At 62.3% G+C, this 19342-nt stretch overlaps 3 protein-coding genes across 3 annotated transcripts; 1 reads left to right on the plus strand and 2 right to left on the minus strand.

The window, feature by feature from the left end:
* Positions 1 to 701: 701 nt before the first annotated feature.
* Positions 702 to 3731, minus strand: LOC311199783 (caspase-7-like; the record flags this gene model as incomplete). The annotated part of the gene is made up of 4 exons (XM_084273914.1): positions 702 to 949; positions 1049 to 1178; positions 3208 to 3380; positions 3542 to 3731. 4 exons carry the CDS (start codon positions 3729 to 3731, stop codon positions 702 to 704), a joined length of 741 nt encoding a protein of 246 aa, XP_084130040.1.
* A 1612-nt stretch (positions 3732 to 5343) lies between these two features.
* RETSAT (retinol saturase) lies at positions 5344 to 14067 on the minus strand (the record flags this gene model as incomplete). Its single annotated transcript, XM_084273915.1, has 11 exons — positions 5344 to 5635; positions 8008 to 8167; positions 8475 to 8641; positions 8893 to 9002; positions 9177 to 9315; positions 10244 to 10363; positions 10465 to 10662; positions 11202 to 11403; positions 11783 to 12024; positions 13179 to 13361; positions 13905 to 14067. 11 exons carry the CDS (start codon positions 14065 to 14067, stop codon positions 5490 to 5492), a joined length of 1830 nt encoding a protein of 609 aa, XP_084130041.1. The 3' UTR covers positions 5344 to 5489.
* A 494-nt stretch (positions 14068 to 14561) lies between these two features.
* Positions 14562 to 19018, plus strand: ELMOD3 (ELMO domain containing 3; the record flags this gene model as incomplete). The annotated part of the gene is made up of 9 exons (XM_084273828.1): positions 14562 to 14722; positions 14941 to 15002; positions 15247 to 15338; positions 15558 to 15681; positions 15878 to 16000; positions 16754 to 16884; positions 17471 to 17547; positions 17832 to 17959; positions 18564 to 19018. Coding segments are annotated over 9 exons (1083 nt in total), but the record flags the coding sequence as incomplete, so codon positions are not given.
* Between the last annotated feature and the right edge of the window lie 324 nt (positions 19019 to 19342).

The raw sequence follows: 19342 nt of genomic DNA on the forward strand, positions 1-19342 counted from the left end.
CTTCCAGATGGAGCATTTCCCCCTCTTCCCTTGTTCCCATAAGGAGGAAACTCACAGAGACCCTGTTACCCATCCTGAACTCAAAACTCCCCTGAGCCAGCACTTCCAAATCCCCTCCCTCCCCTCCCCTCCAGCTCCCAAGTTACACCCCCCGACCTGTGAATCCTGCTGAGTGCCCCACAGTTTCCCATTGATTTATTTCAGGAGTGTTTCCTTAAACAGCCCTGGGACCAAACAGCTCCAGCACTGGGTAATCTTTATCCAGGGTTTCATTATGGGTAGGGCACCAGCCAAGCAAACACATCAGCTTTGCCTCTGGAAGACAAAAGCCGGTGGCTTGGGCAGGTTTGATCAGCTTAATAAAGCCCCAGAGTGGAGGAGCTCAGCTGTGCAAGGCTGCAGCTTTCTGCTGTGAGACAATCAGGGAGAGAAGCAGGTTTATGTCCTGCTCCAAGGCTGCAGGTAGCAGTGGCATGGGGCTGTTGCTGTAGGGTGTTGCTACACCATCCTGTGCTGGAATCAGATTCAAACAACCCTCTGGTAGCTCTGGCACATCCCTGGCTGTGCCTGTCACCTTTCCAGAGGGGTTTGCTGTTGGTTTCCTTGGAACTTGGCCTTTTTTCTCCATGCCTGACAGGGAACTCGGTGCCCTCAAGCTGCTGTGCTTCTCCCCTCGGGCTCTTTGGCCGAGCTGGTGGCTCTCAAACACCTTCTGCCTCCTCTGTGATGGGCGCAGAGAAGGGGAAGACGTCCTGCAGCAGGTTGGTGACGAAGCAGGGCATCTCCTTGCACCCCTCATAGGTGCCCCTGGCCTCACAGCCAAAGGCCACCCGCCAGCTAACGCGGGTCATGAGGCGGTTGAGGGCCAGGTGACGTTCCTCTCCCTCCAGGACCTTGAGCAGGGCCTGGAGGAACATGGAGCCAGAGATGTTGAGGAAAGCCACGTAGCCTGCGGAGCGCAGAGGAGCAACGTCAGCTGAGCCACTGCCCCATCCTGGGCAGGGCTGCTGAGGGGAGGGGGGGGGGGGATGTCACTGCTAAGCCTTACCTGGGCTGCAGGCAAACATCACGACAGTTTGGGGTGGGATGGAGAGGCAGTTGGAGAGGCAGTTTGGCTCAGGCTCCCCACTGTCACACTCCACAACCGCCCCCCGGTCCAGCTCTTTCCCCCGACAAGCCTGTGGGCAGAAGGGCTGCTGTGAGCTCCCCCCACACACACACCCTCTGTCCCCTCCTGTGAGCCTAAAACTTCTGGGGTTCCCTGTGAACCCATCCCCCTGCAACCCATCCTGTGGTGCAGGGTGTTCCCTGAGCCCTGCAGCCCCCCCAGGTTCCTCTGTCCCCTCTGTCCCTTTCCCATCCCATCCATCCAGCATCCTCCTCCATCACAGCCTCTCTTCCCAACCAGCCTGGAGATGGGGCTCCCTCCTCTCTTCCCTCCAGGCCTCTCACAGCCTGCTACCCCTTCTCCAGTACCCCTCCACGTGTGGCAGCCCAGGAACACCCCAGGGAACACAGGAAGCCTTTGGGCAGGGGCTGGCAGAGGTTTCCCCATGGCACGTTCCATGTGATGCTTTGGGCTTTCTCCCAGGCACACAGCACCGGGCTGGGGTTGGGAAGGTGCTGGGGAGACCCTGGAGCTGCTGCAGCTGCTCTGAGGGTGCGTTTCACCCTCCCTGGAGCCACCGGTGCTGGGATGTGTTGGTTGGGACCAGCAGGGATCCTCCCCCAGGGTTAGGGCAGAGGGGAGCAGCCCCTCTCCTCTCCCAGTTCAAACTCCAGTGGTGAGAGATCCCTGCTCAGGACAGGGTCTGTGGAGGTGCCCGTGAACAGGCTGCAACACCCCAGTGCTGCACAGCCTGGAGAGAGGTGGACAGAGGCCCCAGGAGCCGTGGTGATGCCAAGGGGATGCACCATGGGCTCTGGGCACCCACAGCCCTGTGGTGTTTGCCCTCCAAGGGTGAGCTTTGCCCCTTGAACTGCCTGAGGAGCCTGGCCCAGCCTCCTCAGGCTGGGCTTTGCCTCACCACTCCCAGAATGGCCTTTTACCAGAAGGAACCCAACACCAGGAGGGTCCAGAGCTGGGGCCCCCAATACAAGAAGGATGTGGGGCTGTTGGAGAGGGGTCAGAGGAGCCACAGAGATGCTCAGAGGACTGGAGCAGCTCCCCTATGGAGAGAGGCTGAGGGAGCTGGGCTGGGTCAGCCTGGAGAAGAGAAGGCTGTGGGGGGACCTCATTGCAGCCTCCCAGTGCCTGAAGGGAGCAGAGGAACAGGAGGGGAATCAGCTTGTTAAAGGGCAGAGACTGGCAGGACAAGGGGGATGGAGTGAAGCTGGAGGAGGGAAGGGGGAGAGGAGATATCAGGGGGAAGTTCTTTGCAGAGAGAGTGGTGAGGGGCTGGAACAGGCTGCCCAGAGAGGGGATGGATGCCCCATCCCTGGGGGTGTCCAATGCCAGGTTGGATGGGGCCCTGGGCAACCTTGTGTAGCTCCAGGCCTGGAGGTTGGTGTCCCTGCCTGTGGCAGGGGGGTTGGAGCTCTGTGACCCTTGGGGTCCCTTCCAACCCATGCCAGTCTATGATTCTATGATTTTACCCCCCTTTCAGGTGAGAAGGTCTCTGTGTGTTTGTGTGGTGTCTGCTGAGCTCACACATCCCACTGGCACCTCTCCAGCTGCAGGATTGTTTGTTTGCTCAGTGACCTAACACCCCCTCCCCTCCCCATCAGCCCAGTGTTAAAGCTGCCAGAATTACTGCAGGAATGATTTCCTTGCTACATTGCTGCTTCCCAGCTGTTCCCAGGTGTGTCTTGTGCCCAGATGCCCCGGTGATGGGATTTGATGGTGGTTTTTACCCAGCTGGTGGCGTGTGGGAGGAAGATTTGATCCCAGTAACGTCACTGATCACGGCAAATCAATTGCCTCCAGCCCACACTGGGAGAAACACTCCTGAATGGAGAGGCTGGGGGGAAAAAACAGGGTGCTTCCTGAAGAAGGGACGTGTGTGTGGGTGTCAGCAGGCTGGGGGAGGAGAGCTTGGGGTGAGCAGAGAAACCTTGGAAGGGGTGAAAGTGTGAGAAGAGAGGGATGGGGGGGTGATGGGAGGATCAAGCTCTTGTGTGAACAGCCTGACACTGGCAGCAGCATTCAGCCTCCTGCTTGTGCCAGTCTCAAGGGATGGGATCCCCATCTGGGGGGGGGGGTGTTACCTGGATGAAGAAGATTTTGGGTATTTTTCTGAGCACTGGGCACTTCTCAGAGGATAAAATCTGGAAAATCCGGGTCAGCTGAACGGGCTCTGAGTCGCACCCCAGGATGACCCCCTCCTCACCATGGCTGGAGATGATGCTCACAAAGTACTCCCCGTGCTGCTGGTGGCACTCTGCAACAGCACACAGCCACAGGCATCACCTCAGGCTGTCACCACCTCAGGGTGTCACTGAGGGTGTTGGGTCTGGGAGCGGGAAATGGGGAGGGGGTGGGGGGGTAGCTGGGCTCAGGGTGGACGAGGAGGGGGGTGCAGGGTGTGAGGGGGCTGTGTACCTTGCTGGTAAAGGTCCTCTATCTCCTCAGCTGTCTTGTTGTGCACCAGCTTCACCTGGTAGTTGAGGCAGGAGAGTGTCTTGGAAAGTTTCTCTGCTTCTCTCTTGGCTCCTCGGCGCGTCCCCAGCGCCCCGTCACTGAAATGGGTGTTGACGATGACAAGAGCCCGGCTCTGCCTTGCCTGGGACATGGTGCTGCCCCCTTGGATGGATGTGGGGGGGCTCTCTGAACCCCCACCGTGCAGGCTTGGCAAGGGGTGAGCCCGGAGTGCTGCTTGGGGAAGTGCAAAGGGAGCATATCCTGCTGGGCTGGCTGACTCAGCGCCCGTGGGGCTGCTTGTCAAGGGCAAGGCAGGAGCAGCACCCTGCTGAGAGTGAGATGGCACCTGGCTGTGAGTCATGGGGAGGGCTGTGGCTCGGCCCTGGGCTCAGCAGGCATCCCTGGCTGCCCCGTGGGGAAGGAAAAAGAAAGAGGGTTGGTTTGGGTTGGGTTTCCTCCAAGGGGAAGGAACCCCCTGGGAGCAGCCAGGCAGCCCCTCAGCTGCTGTTCTCACCCCAAAGCAGGTCCTGCTTCCTTCCCAGCACTGACCTTTCCCCAGGAGCTCCTTTCCAGGCAGCATGGCCAGTGCCTCACCCTGCCAAGGAACCTTCGCCCCATTTACAGCACTTCCCCGCTCATTCCTCCCCAAAACCAGGCTGTGCTGGTGCAGGACCAGCCCCCAGCCACGTGCTCACAAGGCCAGGTCTCAGCTGCATCCCTTTGCCTTCCCTCCCCCCAAACCTGCAGCCCTCTTGTGATCCCCCATCACAAGGCCTGGATCACAAGATGATGATGACGATGATGATGATGATGATGATGATTTTATTTCTTCCTGCTTCCCTTCCCCAGGGGAAGCCTGGAGGGTTCCATCATCCCCAGCTTCTCCCAGCAGACAAAGGCTGGGCTCGTTTCTACAGCTAAAGGAGTGGGTGCAAGCCCCATCACCCATCTCTGGGTGACAGTGGGGTACAGCAGCACCAAAGCACCGGCAGCGGCGAGGGGCTGTGCTGCTGTAGAGCACCCTGGTCCTGCTACTCCCCTGCAGTGAAGGACAGCGTTGAGAGCACCACACAGCAAGCACCACTGCCCTTAAACAGCTTCAGAGCTGCTTGAATCCAGCCAGCACTCCTGCCTGGCCCTTGGGATGCCAGAAGGAGCCGCTTGCTCCGCCGCCAGCAGCAGGTTCCTTCCCAAAGACCCCGTGTCCATGAGCTTCTCCTGGGTTGGGCTGATTTCCCCCCAGCCAAGTGGCTGGTGGGGCTTTACCAAACCTGCCTGAGGGTGCCTGGACAAAGCTGGGCACAGTCCTGGCTCTGGGAGGTGCCGCTGCCTCTGCCTCCTCCACCCCAGGGCTGCAGAGACCCAGGAGGAGCCGATGAGCCCAGGAGAGCTTTAGGAGCCCAACTCGGTGCTGGAGGTGCCACCTGAAGGGGGAAAAGCATCCCTGGGGCTCGCTGCCCTTGGCCCAGTGTGTCAGGGTGAAGGTTGATGCTCCTCCCATGGGTGGTCCAGGTGGATGTCAGGCACTGGTGGGGATGGGTTTTGCTGGCAGAACCTCTTGGGTTTTGCCTTATGCTGCAGCTTGGGTTTGGGGATTTCCTTGACATCTCCCTCTTCCCTGAGCTGGGAGAAGGGCTTTGCCTTCCAAAGGGTGACCAAGGGTCAGTGGCAGGCGTTGTGGTGGAAGGCAGGGAGCTCCAGGTGGGTAAAGTCCAAGGCAAACTGGCTGGGCACTGGGAAGGGTGTTTTCCTGGGCTGTGACCTTTGGCCTTGCGTTACAGAAGGGTGAACCAGGGCGATGACCAGCGGGGAATAAGGCACTGAGGTGATCCAGGGTGGTGGTGGGAGGGGGGGCTGGAGGGGAAGGGAGGTGCTGGGGAGCTGGGAGGGGCAGGGAGGTGCCAGCTGGTTACTCTCCCTTCTTGGTGCCGGCGGCTTTCGTGCGCGTCCTCAGCTGCGCCACGGCCAGGAAGAGGTTGCGGTTGAGGACGGCGCTGGCGCAGAAGAGGGCTCCTTGCAAGGCACCCATGAAGCCTCCTAAGCACAGATCCTGCCCTGGAAGAGAGAGGGAGGTGGTGATGGTGGTGGCTGTGGTCCCCTCTGAGCATCCCAACCACCATCCACCTTCCCCCACATCAGCCCTTGAGTTTGAGCCCGCAGAACCTCTCTGCTTGGCCCCTTCTTCCTCCCCAGCAGGGGAAGGGCCTCATCCTGCCCAGTAAAATACACAGGCACTGGGCAGGGAGATCACATGCTGGAGCTGGAGGAGGCTCAGCTCTCTCCTCCTCCTGTTGGGACTATGCAGCTCCACTCTAATGTGCTCCAGCAGCTCTTGCATCACAGCACCGTGCAGGATGGAACCCATCCCCCTGCTCCCAGCATGGAACCCATCTCCCCCTGCCCCCCAGGATGGAACCCATCCCCCTTCCCCTCCAGGATGGAACCCATCTCCCCCTGCCCCCCAGGATGGAACCCATCTCCCCCTGCCCTCCAGGATGGAACCCACCTCCCCCTGCCCCCCAGGATGGAACCCATCTCCCCCTGCCCCTCCAGGATGGAACCCATCCCCCTGCCCCTCCAGGATGGAACCCACCTCCCCCTGCCCCCCCAGGATGGAACCCATCTCCCTGCCCCTCCAGGATGGAACCCATCCCCCTGCCCCCCCAGGATGGAATCCATCTCCCCCTGCCCCTCCAGGATGGAACCCATCCCCCTGCCCCCCCAGGATGGAACCCATTCCCCTGCCCCCCCAGGATGGAACCCATCTCCCCCTGCCCTCCAGGATGGAACCCATCTCCCCCTGCCCCCCAGGATGGAACCCATCCCCCTGCCCCCCCAGGATGGAACCCATCTCCCCCTGCCCCCCAGGATGGAACCCATCCCCCTGCCCCCCAGGATGAAACCCACCTCCCCCTGCCCCCCAGGATGGAACCCATCCCCCTGCCCCCCCAGGATGGAACCCATCCCCCTGCCCCCCAGGATGAAACCCACCTCCCCCTGCCCCCCCAGGATGGAACCCATCCCCCTGCCCCTCCAGGATGGAACCCATCTCCCCCTGCCCTCCAGGATGGAACCCATCTCCCCCTGCCCTCCAGGATGGAACCCATCTCCCCCTGCCCCCCAGGATAGAACCCATCCCCCTTCCCCCCCAGGATGGAACCCATCCCCCTGCCCCCCAGGATGGAACCGATCCCCCTGCCCCTCCAAGATGGAACCCATCCCCCTGCCCCTCCAGGATGGAACCCATCTCCCCCTGCCCCCCAGAATGGAACCCATCCCCCTGCCCCCCCAGGATAGAACCCATTCCCCTGCCCCCCCAGGATGGAACCCATTCCCTTGCCCCTCAGGATGAAACCCACCTCCCCCTGCCCCCCCAGGATGGAACCCATCCACCTGCCCCCCAGGATGGAACCCATCTCCCCCTGCCCCCCCAGGATGGAACCCACCTCCCCCTGCCCCCCAGGATGGAACCCATCCCCCTGCCCCCCCAGGATGGAACCCATCCCCCTTCCCCCCCAGGATGGAACCCATCTCCCCCTGCCCCCCCAGGGTGGAACCCATCCCCCTGCCCCCCAGGATGGAACCCATCTCCCCCTGCCCCCCAGGATGAAACCCAACTCCCCCTGCCCCTCCAGGATGGAACCGACCTCCCCCTGCCCCCCAGGATGGAACCCATCCCCCTGCCCCCTCAGGATGGAACCCATCCCCCTGCCCCCCAGGATGGAACCCATCCCCCTGCCCCTCCAAGATGGAACCCATCCCCTGCCCCCCAGGATGGAACCCATCCCCCTTCCCCTCCAGGATGGAACCCATCTCCCCCTGCCCCCCAGGATGGAACCCACCTCCCCCTGCCCCCCAGGATGGAACCCATCCCCCTGCCCCCCAGGATGGAACCCATCCCCCTGCCCCTCCAGGATGGAACCCATTCCCCTGCCCCCCAGGATGGAACCCATCCCCCTGCCCCCCAGGATGAAACCCACCTCCCCCTGCCCCCCCAGGATGGAACCCATCCCCCTGCCCCCCAGGATGGAACCCATCTCCCTGCCCCCCCAGGGTGGAACCCATCCCCCTGCCCCCCAGGATGGAACCCATCCCCCTGCCCCTCCAGGATGGAACCCATTCCCCTGCCCTCCAGGATGGAACCCATCCCCCTGCCCCTCCAGGATGGAACCCATCCCCCTGCCCCTCCAGGGTGGAACCCATCCCCCTGCCCCCCCAGGATGGAACCCATCTCCCCCTGCCCCCCAGGATGGAACCCATCCCCCTTCCCCTCCAGGATGGAACCCATCTCCCCCTGCCCCCCCAGGATGAAACCCACCTCCCCCTTCCCCTCTAGGATGAAACCCACCTCCCCCTGGCCCCCATATCCTGCTGCCCCAGGCGTGTCCTCATCTGAGAACGGGGTGCCTGGGCGGTGGCCGTGGTACCTGTCAGGTAGAGGTTGGGGACCGCTGTCTGCGCCCTCACGGCCGCGATGGCCCCGGCTTGCAGGCGGGCGATGTCGTGGGCCACGCCGTAGATCTCGCCCTTGGGGCTGGCGATGTAGTGCTGGTTGGTGAGGGGTGTTCCTCCAGAGATGTACTCGATCTGCAAGGCACCAGGGGACAAGGGGTGGGGTGGGCATGGATGGGGTGGGGTGTCTCATGCTCTAGGCAGCTGCCTTCATGGGCTGTGTGAGCCAGGACAGGTTTCCTTGCAGACCCCTTGGGTGGTGGTTCTAGCCAGGGTGGTCCTGGAGAACCACCATCCTCCCCTTGCACCACGCACGGTCAGGAGGCAGTTGGTTGGTGCCACGCTGGACCTCAGGTCCAGCAGACCCAGCTCCTGTGTTTGCAGGGTGGGGTTGGGCAGACAGGACCCAGGAGAGGAGCTGGAGGACCCTGAGTTTCCTCACCCTGTCCTGGATACGAGGGTAGAGCTTGAAGACAGCCTGCATGGCGTGATCCACAAAGGTTTTCTTCAGCTCCTCGTAGTCCTCCCCCCGCTTGTTGACCTGCTTGTCCTTCCACTCCTCAAACCACTCGTATTTGGCGAAGGTGACGATGGCCAGTGTGGATTTACCTGCAGCAGAACAAGGTTGGGGTCACCCTCGTGCCACCGTTTCTCTGCCACAAGCCCAACCCTCCCCTGTGCAAAGACCTGGGATGTCCCATATCTCTCATCCCACTACCCTGGAGACCCCTTTCCAAGAGCAAGCTGCTCAGCAGCTCTGACTGGGGCTATTTTGGAAGAAACTCCCAACCAACCAACCAAAACCCACCAAGAGTTTCCAAGCCACCCCCACCCTCGTGCGGTTGGGTTTCAGCCTTTACCTGGGTACCTCATTTCCCAGGTGGGGTCCTTGGCTGATGGGCAGGTGACAAACAGGAAAGGGATGTTCTTGGCAGCTTCTTCTCTTGAAGAAGCCAGGTAGCGATTCATTCTGCAGAGGGATACAAGGGGCTGAGGTGGGTTTTGATGGAATCCTTGCCCTGACCGCTCCCTCCACCCGGATCCCCGCACGGTCAGGATCTGCCCAGGGCGTTTTCTGAGCCACCACCCAGGAATTCATCTCCTCACGCTTAACGAAGCACAGCTAAGGTGAAACCAGACCTACATTCCTTCCAGATCAGCTCCTTGGTACATGAAGTAGTTGGTGGGCTCCAGCCCCAGCTCTTCCTTCGAGCCGTTGAGCCCAATGAAGATGGTGAAACCTCCTTCGCCGTGTGTCACCATGCGGAGCTGGGACTGGATCTCTGCCATACAGAGAGGGGGGGGAAAGGGGAGAATTAGGGGGGTTTTGGGGGGGGGATCCTCAGCTCTGGAGAAGTGGTTTCTCCTTGGAGGGGCCCCACTCCTATCTGTGCTGCTCCCATGTTGGCTGGCAACACTGATTTAGCTCCAAACAGCCTCTGTGTGCTCAAGGGGTGGAACGGCAGCTCCTGCCAACCGCAGGGAAGGCAGCGCCGTCGCCGGGACTGTCAGCCTGGAGAAGACCCAGAAGGGGTCTGGTTGATGCCTGTAAAGATCCAGGGGAAGGGGGTGGACTCCTCACAGTGGTGCCCAGTGTCAGGACAAGGGGTGATGGGCACAAACCTCCATGAAGGTGTCTTAGCCCTGGGACAGGCTGCCCAGAGCAGTTGGGAAGATCCCAACCCCGTGATCCTGGATGCGATCCCCATCCTGTGGGACCTGCTTGAGGTGACCCTGCTTTAGCAGGGACCGGACTGGATGATGTGTTCCCGAGGGTGTGGAGCGACAGGCTGAGGGGTGATGGTTTTAAACTCAAAAAGGGAGGATTTAGGTTGGATATTAGGAAGAAATTCCTCAATATGAGGGTGGTGGGACACTGCCATGGGTTGTCCAGAGAGGTGGTGGAGATCCCATCCCTGGAGATACTCAAAGTCAAGCTTGATGGGGCTCTGGGTGACCAGATCTGGTGAAGATGCCCCTGCTCACTGCAGGGGTGGGACTAGGTTACCCCTAAAGGTCCTTCCCAACACCGCGCATCCAGTGATCTCCAAAGGTCCCTCCAAAGGTCCATCCAACCCCCACCGCTCTGCCAATCTGGGATTTGCTCATTTTGGCCAACTGGGACCCTGCCCAGAAGCCTTTGGCTGGGGATGGGGCACGGCTGCAGCCGTAACCCCCGTGGAACCCGCCACCGCCACCGCCATGTTTTACCGGGCGCCGCTCGCGCCTCGGGCGGCAGGAGCCGTTCGTAGGTGTTGAAGATCCCAGCGTCCGAAATGATGATGGGAGCGAAGATGTTCACCAACTCTTGGCCTTTCTTCACGCTCACACCTGGGAGGGGAAAGCGAAGCAGGGAGCAACGGCTCCGGTTAACGCCGCCGCGGGGAGAAGCCGCCGTGTGCCCCCCCCCCCATTCCCGTGCCGGTGCTCACCGCAGGCTCTGCCCTGGGAATCCAGCAGGATCTTGTGCACTGGAGCCTTTCCCAAGACGTTGCCTCCGGTTTTCCGGATCACGGGGATGAGGTGGAAGGCGATTTCCCCAGCCCCACCCTTGGGGTACCACGCGCCGCGGAGGAAGTGGTTCACCAGGATGCTGTGCATGGAGAAGCTGGCCTTGGAGGGGATCACGCCTGAAAGGGAGCGGTGGTGGGAGGTCAGTTTGTGCCCCAGCTGGGTTTCCTGCCTGATCCTGGAGGTTTTTAGGATGAGGGATGCCCAGCTGGACGTGAGGCTGTCAGGAAGGATGGGTGTGGGAGGGAAGTGATGGGCTGTGGGTACCAGGAAGAGCGGGAGGGTGTCAGATGTGGGTGGCCCCGTGGCAAAGCCGGTGGCGCGTTCGCAACTCGGGCTGAGTCACCGGGGGGCAAATTCCTGGGGCGGGGGGGTGGGAAGAGATGGGGGGAGCGAAAGGGTGATGGTGTGAGAGGTTAAGGGTGGGTGGGAACTGAAGGACACGGGGAGAGGGGGGAGATGAGGTGAAGGTGGGCGATGGAGGCAACCGGCTGCTGGCTTGGGGACAGAGATGCTGGCAGAGCATCCCTGCACGCAGCATCCCTCACCCACAGACTGCCACAGCCAAGAAAAAAAAGAGGGGGGGGGGGGGGGTTCTGGGTATTTTTCTTCCCAAAGGGTTTGAACTTCACCCCCACGGGGCCTCCTGGCTGCCTACCGTAGGTGGGGAAGATGTAGCTGAGGATGGCCCTGAGCTCGCAGTTGGGGGTGAGCCCGTCCACCACCTCCTTGACGCTGCGCGATGCCAGGCGGCAGAAGGGGCTGAGCCGGCGCAGCAGCCCCGAGCTGCACAGCAGCCAGGCCAGGGCCCGGGGGATCATCTTCAGCACTCCCACCAGCATCGTCCCTCTGTCGATGCTCTGTGGGACGGGAGGACGGTGCTGAGCATCCGCCCGGGCTGAGGACAACCCCAGGCTGGGCTCCACAGGTGCTCAAAAGCATCGTAAGGGGGGGAAAGGATGGGTTTGTTTTGGGGTGGGGGAGGTGGGGGGATCCCCTTAAATCTGCTGCTGGGCTGCAGGGAGGTGGCAGCGTCTGGGCAAGGCAGGAGCTGCGGGTCAGGAGAGCGGGGGCAGGTTGTGCAACGCCGCTATTCCCGGTAGTTACCCAATATCTGGGTATCAGGGGAACTTCCCCTCCCTGAGGAACTGCAGCCCAAAACATTTCCTCTCCCCTCCCTTCTCACACACACCCCCCCTCCCACCACCACCACCACCACCACCACATCCCCCCCTGTACCATCACCAGCCGCCTGAACTCATCGATAGCGGCTTCCTCGCCGGGAAACTGCTCCTTCAAGCCCTGGAAATACTCCTCCTTCCCCGAATGGATGTGGTACGTCCTGCTGCTGCCAGGCTCCCCCAAAATCACTGCATCATAGACAGCCGGCAGCCGAGCCCACTCCAGCTGCCCCTCCGTCAGCTGGTCCACCGTGAAGCGGGCGATGGAGCCCTCGTACATCTGCCCCACGTAGTGGATACCTGGGGGATGCATTTCAGGGTTAGTTTGGGGTTATTTCAGGGTGGTTTCGGGGTTATTTTGGTGCTTTTGGATGTTTTTTTAACCCTGGGGTGTACGGGACCTTCCTCTCCTTTCTCCAACCTCGCCCAGCAGCTCCGTAGGGATGGGAAAGGGAGCAAACTGGGCAGCCCCTGCTCCCTGCGTTGGGTTGGAGGGACAACTGAGGGCTCCCTGGCCTGTTTTTAAGCAGCTCTTAGGAAGGTTGTGACACGTGGCTCTCTTTGCCCCCCCTCTATATTGCGGTAAATAATTAATCCCGTGCAGTTTGGGGATTAATAAAGGGATGGACTTTGTTGGACATGGCCTGACAGCCCTCGTGCAGGGGGAACTTAAAGGATCTGAGCTGGATTCCAGGGGAACTTGCAGGACCTGAGCTGGATTCTGGGGAATCTTAGCGGTTCTGAGCTGGATTCTGGGGGATCTTGCAGGATCTGAGTTGGATTCTGGGGGATCTTAGCAGATCTGAGCTGGATTATGGGAGATCTTACAGGATCTGAGCTGGATTCTGGGGGATTTTAGGGGATCTGAGCTGGATTCGGGGGGATCTTGCCGGATCTGAGCTGGATTCTGGGGGATCTTGCAGGATCTGAGCTGGATTCGGGGGGATCTTGCAGGATCTGAGCTGGATTCGGGGGAATTTTAGCGGATCTAAGCTGGATTACAGGAGATCTTGCAGGATCTGAGCTGGATTCGGGGGGATCTTGCCGGATCTGAGCTGGATTCTGGGGAATCTTAGGGGATCTGAGCTGGATTCCGGGAGATCTTGCAGGATCTGAGCTGGATTCTGTGGGATTTTAGGGGATCTGAGCTGGATTCTGGGGAATCTTAGGGGATCTGAGCTGGATTCTGGGGAATCTTAGCGGATCTGAGCTGGATTATGGGAGATCTTAGGGGATCTGAGCTGGATTCTGGGGAGTTTTAGGGGTGCAGGGGTGACTGTGGCAGCACCTCATCCTTCAGCTGGAGGATTTTGGGGTGGGGGAAGGAAGGTGACCCCACATCGCTCATGCATGAAAAGCGCTTGGTCACCGGGTCTGTGTCCCCACAAGGTGTTTTGGGGGCGATTCCCCCCCGCCCCTCCCCGGGGGTGAGTTTGGGAGCCCAGGAGCCGTACCGGTGTCGAACTCGAAGCCCTTCTCAGTGAAGGTGTGGCAGCAGCCCCCCAGCTTCCCGTGCTGCTCCAGCACCAGCACCTTCCGTCCCACCTTCGCCAGCAGCGCCGCGGCGGCCAGGCCCCCGATGCCGCTGCCCACCACGATGGCATCGAGCCCCTCGGGGACTTTATCTGCCGAGAAAACTGGGGAAGGGGGGGAGATGACCCTCAGTGGGGGGGTGATACCGCCCCAGGGGGGTTGATGCCACCCAAGCCGCGGGGGGGGGGCGGTGATACTGCCCTGGGGGGGAAGGGGGGGGGATGCCCCTCAGTTGGGGGGGTGATACTGCCCCAGGGGGGTTGATGCCACCCAAGCCGGGGTGGGGGGGGGTGATACTGCCCCGGGGGGGGTTGATGCCACCCGGGGGGCAGTAATGCTGCCCGGGGGGGAGGTTGATGCCCCGCGGGGGGGGGCGGTAAATGCCACCCGGAGTGGTGATGCTGCCCCGGGGGCGTTGATGCCACCCAAGCCGGGGTGGGGGGGGGGTGATACTGCCCCGGGGGTGGTTGATGCCACGCAGGGGGTGTTAGTGCCGCCCGGGGGGGGGGGGGCGGGTTGATGCCACCCGGGGGGGTTGATGCCGTCCGGGAGGGGGTGTGTGTGTCCCCGGCAGAGCCCAGGGTTGGGGGGGGGGGGTTCCCCCCGGGAAGAGGGGGTAGAAGCGGGAGGCGGAGGGAGCCCGGTACCTGTCTTGACCACCGTCCTGCGGACAGCCTTGTCGGTGACCAGCGGGGCGGGCGGGCGCCGGGCATCGCTTGCGAAGGGGTTGGGGCCGCCGGCTGCGCCCCGCAGGACCCAGGCGAAGAGGACGAGGACGAGAACAAGGAGCAGCAGCGCGTACGGCCACATCGCGCCGGCGTCTGGCGGCTCGGCCCCGGCAGGCACGAGGGAAGCGGGGAGGGAGGGGAACGGGATGGGGGGGCGGGGGGAAGAACCGGGACCTGGCACCGGTCCTAACCACCCAGCTCCACCCCGGCGAGCGGCCGCGTTTCTTGGCGGCTTGACCTTCCCGCGCCGCCGTCGGCCGCCCCGCGCGGTGCATGCCGGGAGTTGTAGTTCGGCGTCCCATGCGGGAGGCGGCTCTGCCTACAGCTCCCAGCATGCAGCGCGGCCGCGCCTGCGCACAGCGGGTCTGAGGCGGCTGTGGGGGGGGGCGGGAGGTTGAGGCCCGGGCGCTGCCGCCGCCGCTGCTGCTTCCACCGGGCGCGGGGTCAGGCGGCGGCGCCGGGAGCCGGGGGGAGGCCGGACCGGGCCGCGGGGGAGGCCCGAAGGCCTCCGGGCCCTCCCGGGATTCGCCTCCCTGCCCAGCGGCCTGGCCGTGTGAGCAGGGGCCGGGCCGCTGAGGGAAGCGCTCAGCGTCCGGGGGTCTCTACCCCGGGGCGGGCGGGTTGCCCCGTCCCGGGCCTGCGCCGGGCCTGACGCTGTCTCTGTGCCCCCGCGTAGATCCCGGCTCGGGAACGGAGCGGCCTCCCGGTGCAGGGAGCGGGGCGGCCGGCGGGGCTCGGTAAGCCGGTCCACTGCTGCCTTTGGGCCTGGGGAGCGGGAGGGGGCTCCCGGGGAAGCCCTCCCGGCAAAGCTCGCAGGACCCGGGGGTCTCCGGTGTGGTGGTTTTACCCCCCACGAAGGGCATGTTCTGCCCTGGGCAGCGCTGGGGGAAGGGAGTAAACACCCTGCCGGGGTCTCCCAGCCGCCCTGCCCCTCCAGCTGCGTTCTTTTCCGCAGAGATCAGCGAGGAGCTGCAGCGAGCCTGGAGGAATGGGATACTGTGGAAGAGATCCAGCCGGGTAGGGCTGGGACCAGCAGCGCCCTGGGGGAGGAGAGAGCTGGGGAAGGGGCTGGAGGGAGATGGAGGGGATGGGAAACTCGCTGCTTTCTCCCAGCTCCCCATGTCTTCACGCTCCTGAGCTGGGAGTGAGCTCCCTGTACCACTGCTGTGAGGTGGGAGCTTGTTTCAGCACCAGGAAGCTGGAGTGGCGGGCAGGGCCCGTGCCAGGAGCAGGGGTAACACGGTTCTCTGCCTCCCTGCAGGGCTGGGGGGACCCTCGGCTGCTGCTGCGCCCCCCATCTCCTTCAACGAAGCGCTGCAGTACTTCCAGACAGCTGACCTCTCCCAGTGCAGGGTACGGGCCGGGCCCCGCGCTCTGACCCTTCTCAGGGTGTAGTTTTAGTAAGTAGGAGAGGGGAGGGCGGCCGGAGATGCTCAGTGCCCCCCTTCCCCTTCCTCCTTCCCTCGGCTGGGCCCTGGGCGCGTTCCCATCCCTCCCAGCTCTACCTGTGGGTTCTCCCCCTCCCCGTGGCACCAGCCCTGATGGTTTCTCTGTGTCTTTTCTCCTCTGCAGAAGAAAGTCCGGGCGGTGGCCGGGCGGAGGGGCCTGGCCGCTCTGCTCCGCTTCCTCTTCGGGCCTCCCCGGCTCCAGCCGCAGCTGCGGGGAGAGTGGGAGCTGGCGCTGGCCATGGCGCAGTGTGAGTGTCCCTCTCTATCCTGACAGCTTCTGGGGGGCTTGTGGTGAGCCAGGGGTGTAGCCCTCTTACCCAGGGCAGCTGCTTGTCCCAAAGGACACCTTCTCTCCCTCCTTTGCTCCGTGCTGTGGACATAGATGGGTTTTTGGGGAGAGCAAGGGGGGGTTGTAGACACTGAGCTGTGTTTCCTCTCTGCCAGGCGGTCTGGATGACAACGAGTGGGTGCACATGAGGATCCTGCAGACTATTTACAAGAAGCTGACACGCTCCAAGCTGGGCTGCCCACGCTATGGGGCACACTGGGAAGAGCTGGGCTTCCAAGGTAAGGCTGAGGGGGGGACTCTGCCCTCCATTCCCTCCCCGGAGCTGGGACCCAGAGACAGTGCAAAGGTCTCGCTGCTCCTTCCCTCTCCCTTCCCACAGCCACTGTTTCTTTACAATCATTAAGCTTGGAAAAGATCCCTGAGGATGATCAAGTCCAACCCTTAAACCCAACGCTGAACCAACACCCGGATTCAGTTGGGCAGATCCCCCCCTGTCCCGGTTGCCGCGGTTGCCGTTAATGCTCTTGGTTAGCAAACGATCCCTGCAGCTAATGAGCCAGCTCAGAGAACGGGGTTATTAATGGAAGCACAGGTCTGGGCTCTGTCACTAAGGTGGTGTCACAGGTGGCTTCCAGCCTGGGAAAAACAACGCGATTAACGCTGTCACGTGCGGCCTCGCAGGAGCTCTGGGGCTGCTGGGCTGAGGAGTTAAATAAGCCAGGTTTTAATGAGGCCTGAAACCCCTCAGCAGGAGGGAACAGCTCCTGCTCTGCCAGCCTGGCGTGGCCACAGCTGGCTCTGAGGGTGCTGAGGCCACGCTGGGGTGGGTCGAGCTCAAAAGCTTCTCATTCCTGGAGAGGTGGGGATGAGCGTGGGAGTTCGTGCCCACGCCAGAGAGGAGCTGGGTGCCCGTTTGGCTCCGCTGAGGGAAGTTCCCAGAGGGGGGATACGATTCCCTGGGCTTCCTTGGCTCAGGGTACAACCAGGGAGCTGCTCCCTCCCTTGCTCAGTGGGCTGTCCCTCCCTTCCAGGCTCAGACCCCGGCACCGACCTGCGAGGGACGGGCATGCTGGCCTTGATGCAGATGCTCTTCTTCGTCATGGACTCCCAGACGCTGCCCCTGGCACGAGAGATCTTCCATCTATCCCAGCATGAAACCCAGGCACGTCCTTCCCCCTCCCTCCCTGCATCCTGTCTCCCTGGTGATTTCCATCGCTCAGGGAATGGGAAGCACAGGAACCTTCTCTTCCCCGGAAGGGATTGATTGTTGCTGAGAAGGGGAAGGCGATGGTGGCTCTGAGGAGCTCTGGGCTGAGGCTGAAGCTGAGCTCCAAGTGTTGGCATTGCTCTGGGAATGAGATTTTTGGCAGCATGATGGGGAGAGCGAGGATCTGCAGCTGGTGTCCTGCTGTGGGGCTGAGCTTGGTGGGGCAAAAGGGCTGCAGAGCAGTGTGCTGGGAAAACGGGGCTGAGCAGAGCCTGTCTCCTTGAACTGGGTGGTTTGGTCTCAGATCTGGTTGGGTTTAAGCTTAGATACCACCTCAGCCTGACCCATGGCATTCAGCTACGCTGGGAGCAGTGGTGGGATTACCCTGCTGGGTGGGTCCACTGCCTGTGGCTGCTGTGCCAGGGGGTTGGGGCTGTGCAGACATGGCATGGAAGGGCTTGGGGGGCTTTGTGGGGGGCTCTGTGCTGCAAGAGAGGGGGTTTTGTGTTGCCAAGCTGCCCCAACGCTCCTTCTCTTGCAGAATTTCCCCTTCTGCATCATGTCTGTGAACATCACCCACATCGTGCTCCAGGCCCTGCGGGAGGAGCGGCTCTCCAGGTGAGGCAGCTCCGTAGCTGGGCTGGGAGGCAGGGTTTGGGAGAGGGGGGCTGAGATTTGGGAACTGGGAGGTGGGGCTTGAGATCTGAGGGATGACGCTTGGGAGCTGGGGGACAGGATTTGGGGGCTGGGAGGTGGGGCTTTGGGGACTGGGGTTTGGGAGCTGGGGAATGGGGTTTGGGGGTCCCAAACAAACACTTGTGGCTGGTTCCTGCTGAGCAGGCTTCCTCCCTGGCATCCCCTGGGGTGTGGGGAGGTGGCTGAGCCCCTGTTGCCCGTTGCAGGGAGTGCAACCGCAGGCGGCAGGTGATCTCCGTGCTCAACGACCTGTACGCTGCCGCCTTCCTGCAGCTCTACCGCGTCTGGAAGCAGCAGCACAAGACCATCGCCGACTCCGGCTTCCTCCTCAAGGGTGGGTTTCCCCACTCCCCCCTCCCAGCCCAGCAGAGTAACTGGGGTCATCAAGGACAAACCCTGTGTGTACAGGGCACAGTTGTGCCTGGCTGAGCCCACCCCGAGGGGGCTGACGCCCGCTCCCCATTTCATTTCCCCCCCCACCCTGTTTTGCACCTCAAATCTTCAAGACAAGGGGTGCCATGCTGTGGTGGCCCAGGGTGGGTGACAAAGAGGGGCATTTCAGGCTCGCTGCCCTGTTGTGTCAGCCCTCTTTGGGGCGCAGGGTGGAAGTGGGGTCACTGGTGCCGTGCTTGCAGCAGCACTGGGTGAACTGGGGGGGGTTGTTTACTCCGGAGGAGGCTGATGGCAGCGCAGCCGCTCGGATGCGCCGCGCTAATGGATCCCTCTTCAAACCCGACCCAGCTGTCACCAGGCGCTGCTTCCACTCTGGGGAGGGGAACAGGGTGTTTTGGAGAGGAGCTCTTCACGTTCCTTCACCCTGAGCAGAGCATCACCCTGCCCCAGGGGAGGTGTTGGGACACCGGGAACAATCTGCAGGTCCAAACTTTACTCCCTTCCACCCCCTCTGACATCCCTGTTTGTCTTTCTGCCCTCCCCAGAGCTGGAATTATCCACCAAAAAGAAGCCAAGGCAGCTCCTCAAGTCCCTGGAGGCTTACGTGAGCCGCTGCCCCGCTGCCGGCGGCCTTCAGCTGCCATCCTCTTCCTCTGGCAGCGAGGAAATCAACTTCACTGGCGTTTGTGACCTGCGGGTTGAGCTGGAAAGAGAATCCCAGCAGAGCTGAGAGAGAGGGAGCCCAGCCCCAGGGAGCTCCCCTCTCACTGGACCCCTGGATTCCATCCCCTCTGGTTTCAGGGGGTTGGGAAGAGCCGGGTGTGGCCACAGGAGCAGCCGCTGCCCTGAGAAACCAACGGTGTTGGCGATGGGGTGTGAGCACCAGCACAGCCCCAGTGCTGGGATTGGAGGGGGGAGGGCAGCTTGTGTGTCCCCCCTGCTTCTGGGGACCCCCCCCCCAGGGCCTTTGGCATTGGAGTGACGTGTTATTAAAAGCAGGACAACACTTCTAGGGGTCTTGGGCAGCCTTCTTGGGGGGCAGAGGAGTGGGGTGGGGGCTCAGCGATCAGAGCTCTGGAGAGGAGAGAACGGGGTTGGAGTCTGTACTGGAAGGCAGAGGGAGTGTTCCCCCCCCCCCCCCCCCGTGCCCCCCTTGGCACCTGAGCTGTGTCACCCCTCAAAAGAGGGGACAGCCCCCCCTAAAACACCCTGGGCTCAGTGCTAGGGGGGCCAGAGTCCGTCCCCGCCCCCCCAACCCTGTCTGGCACCGGGTTCTGTGACACGGCTGTGACCAGCCCGGGGGCTGGGGCAGCACTTCCCACAC

Source organism: Gallinula chloropus (assembly GCF_964237585.1).
Source record: "Gallinula chloropus genome assembly, chromosome: 21".
Taxonomy (NCBI): domain Eukaryota; kingdom Metazoa; phylum Chordata; class Aves; order Gruiformes; family Rallidae; genus Gallinula; species Gallinula chloropus.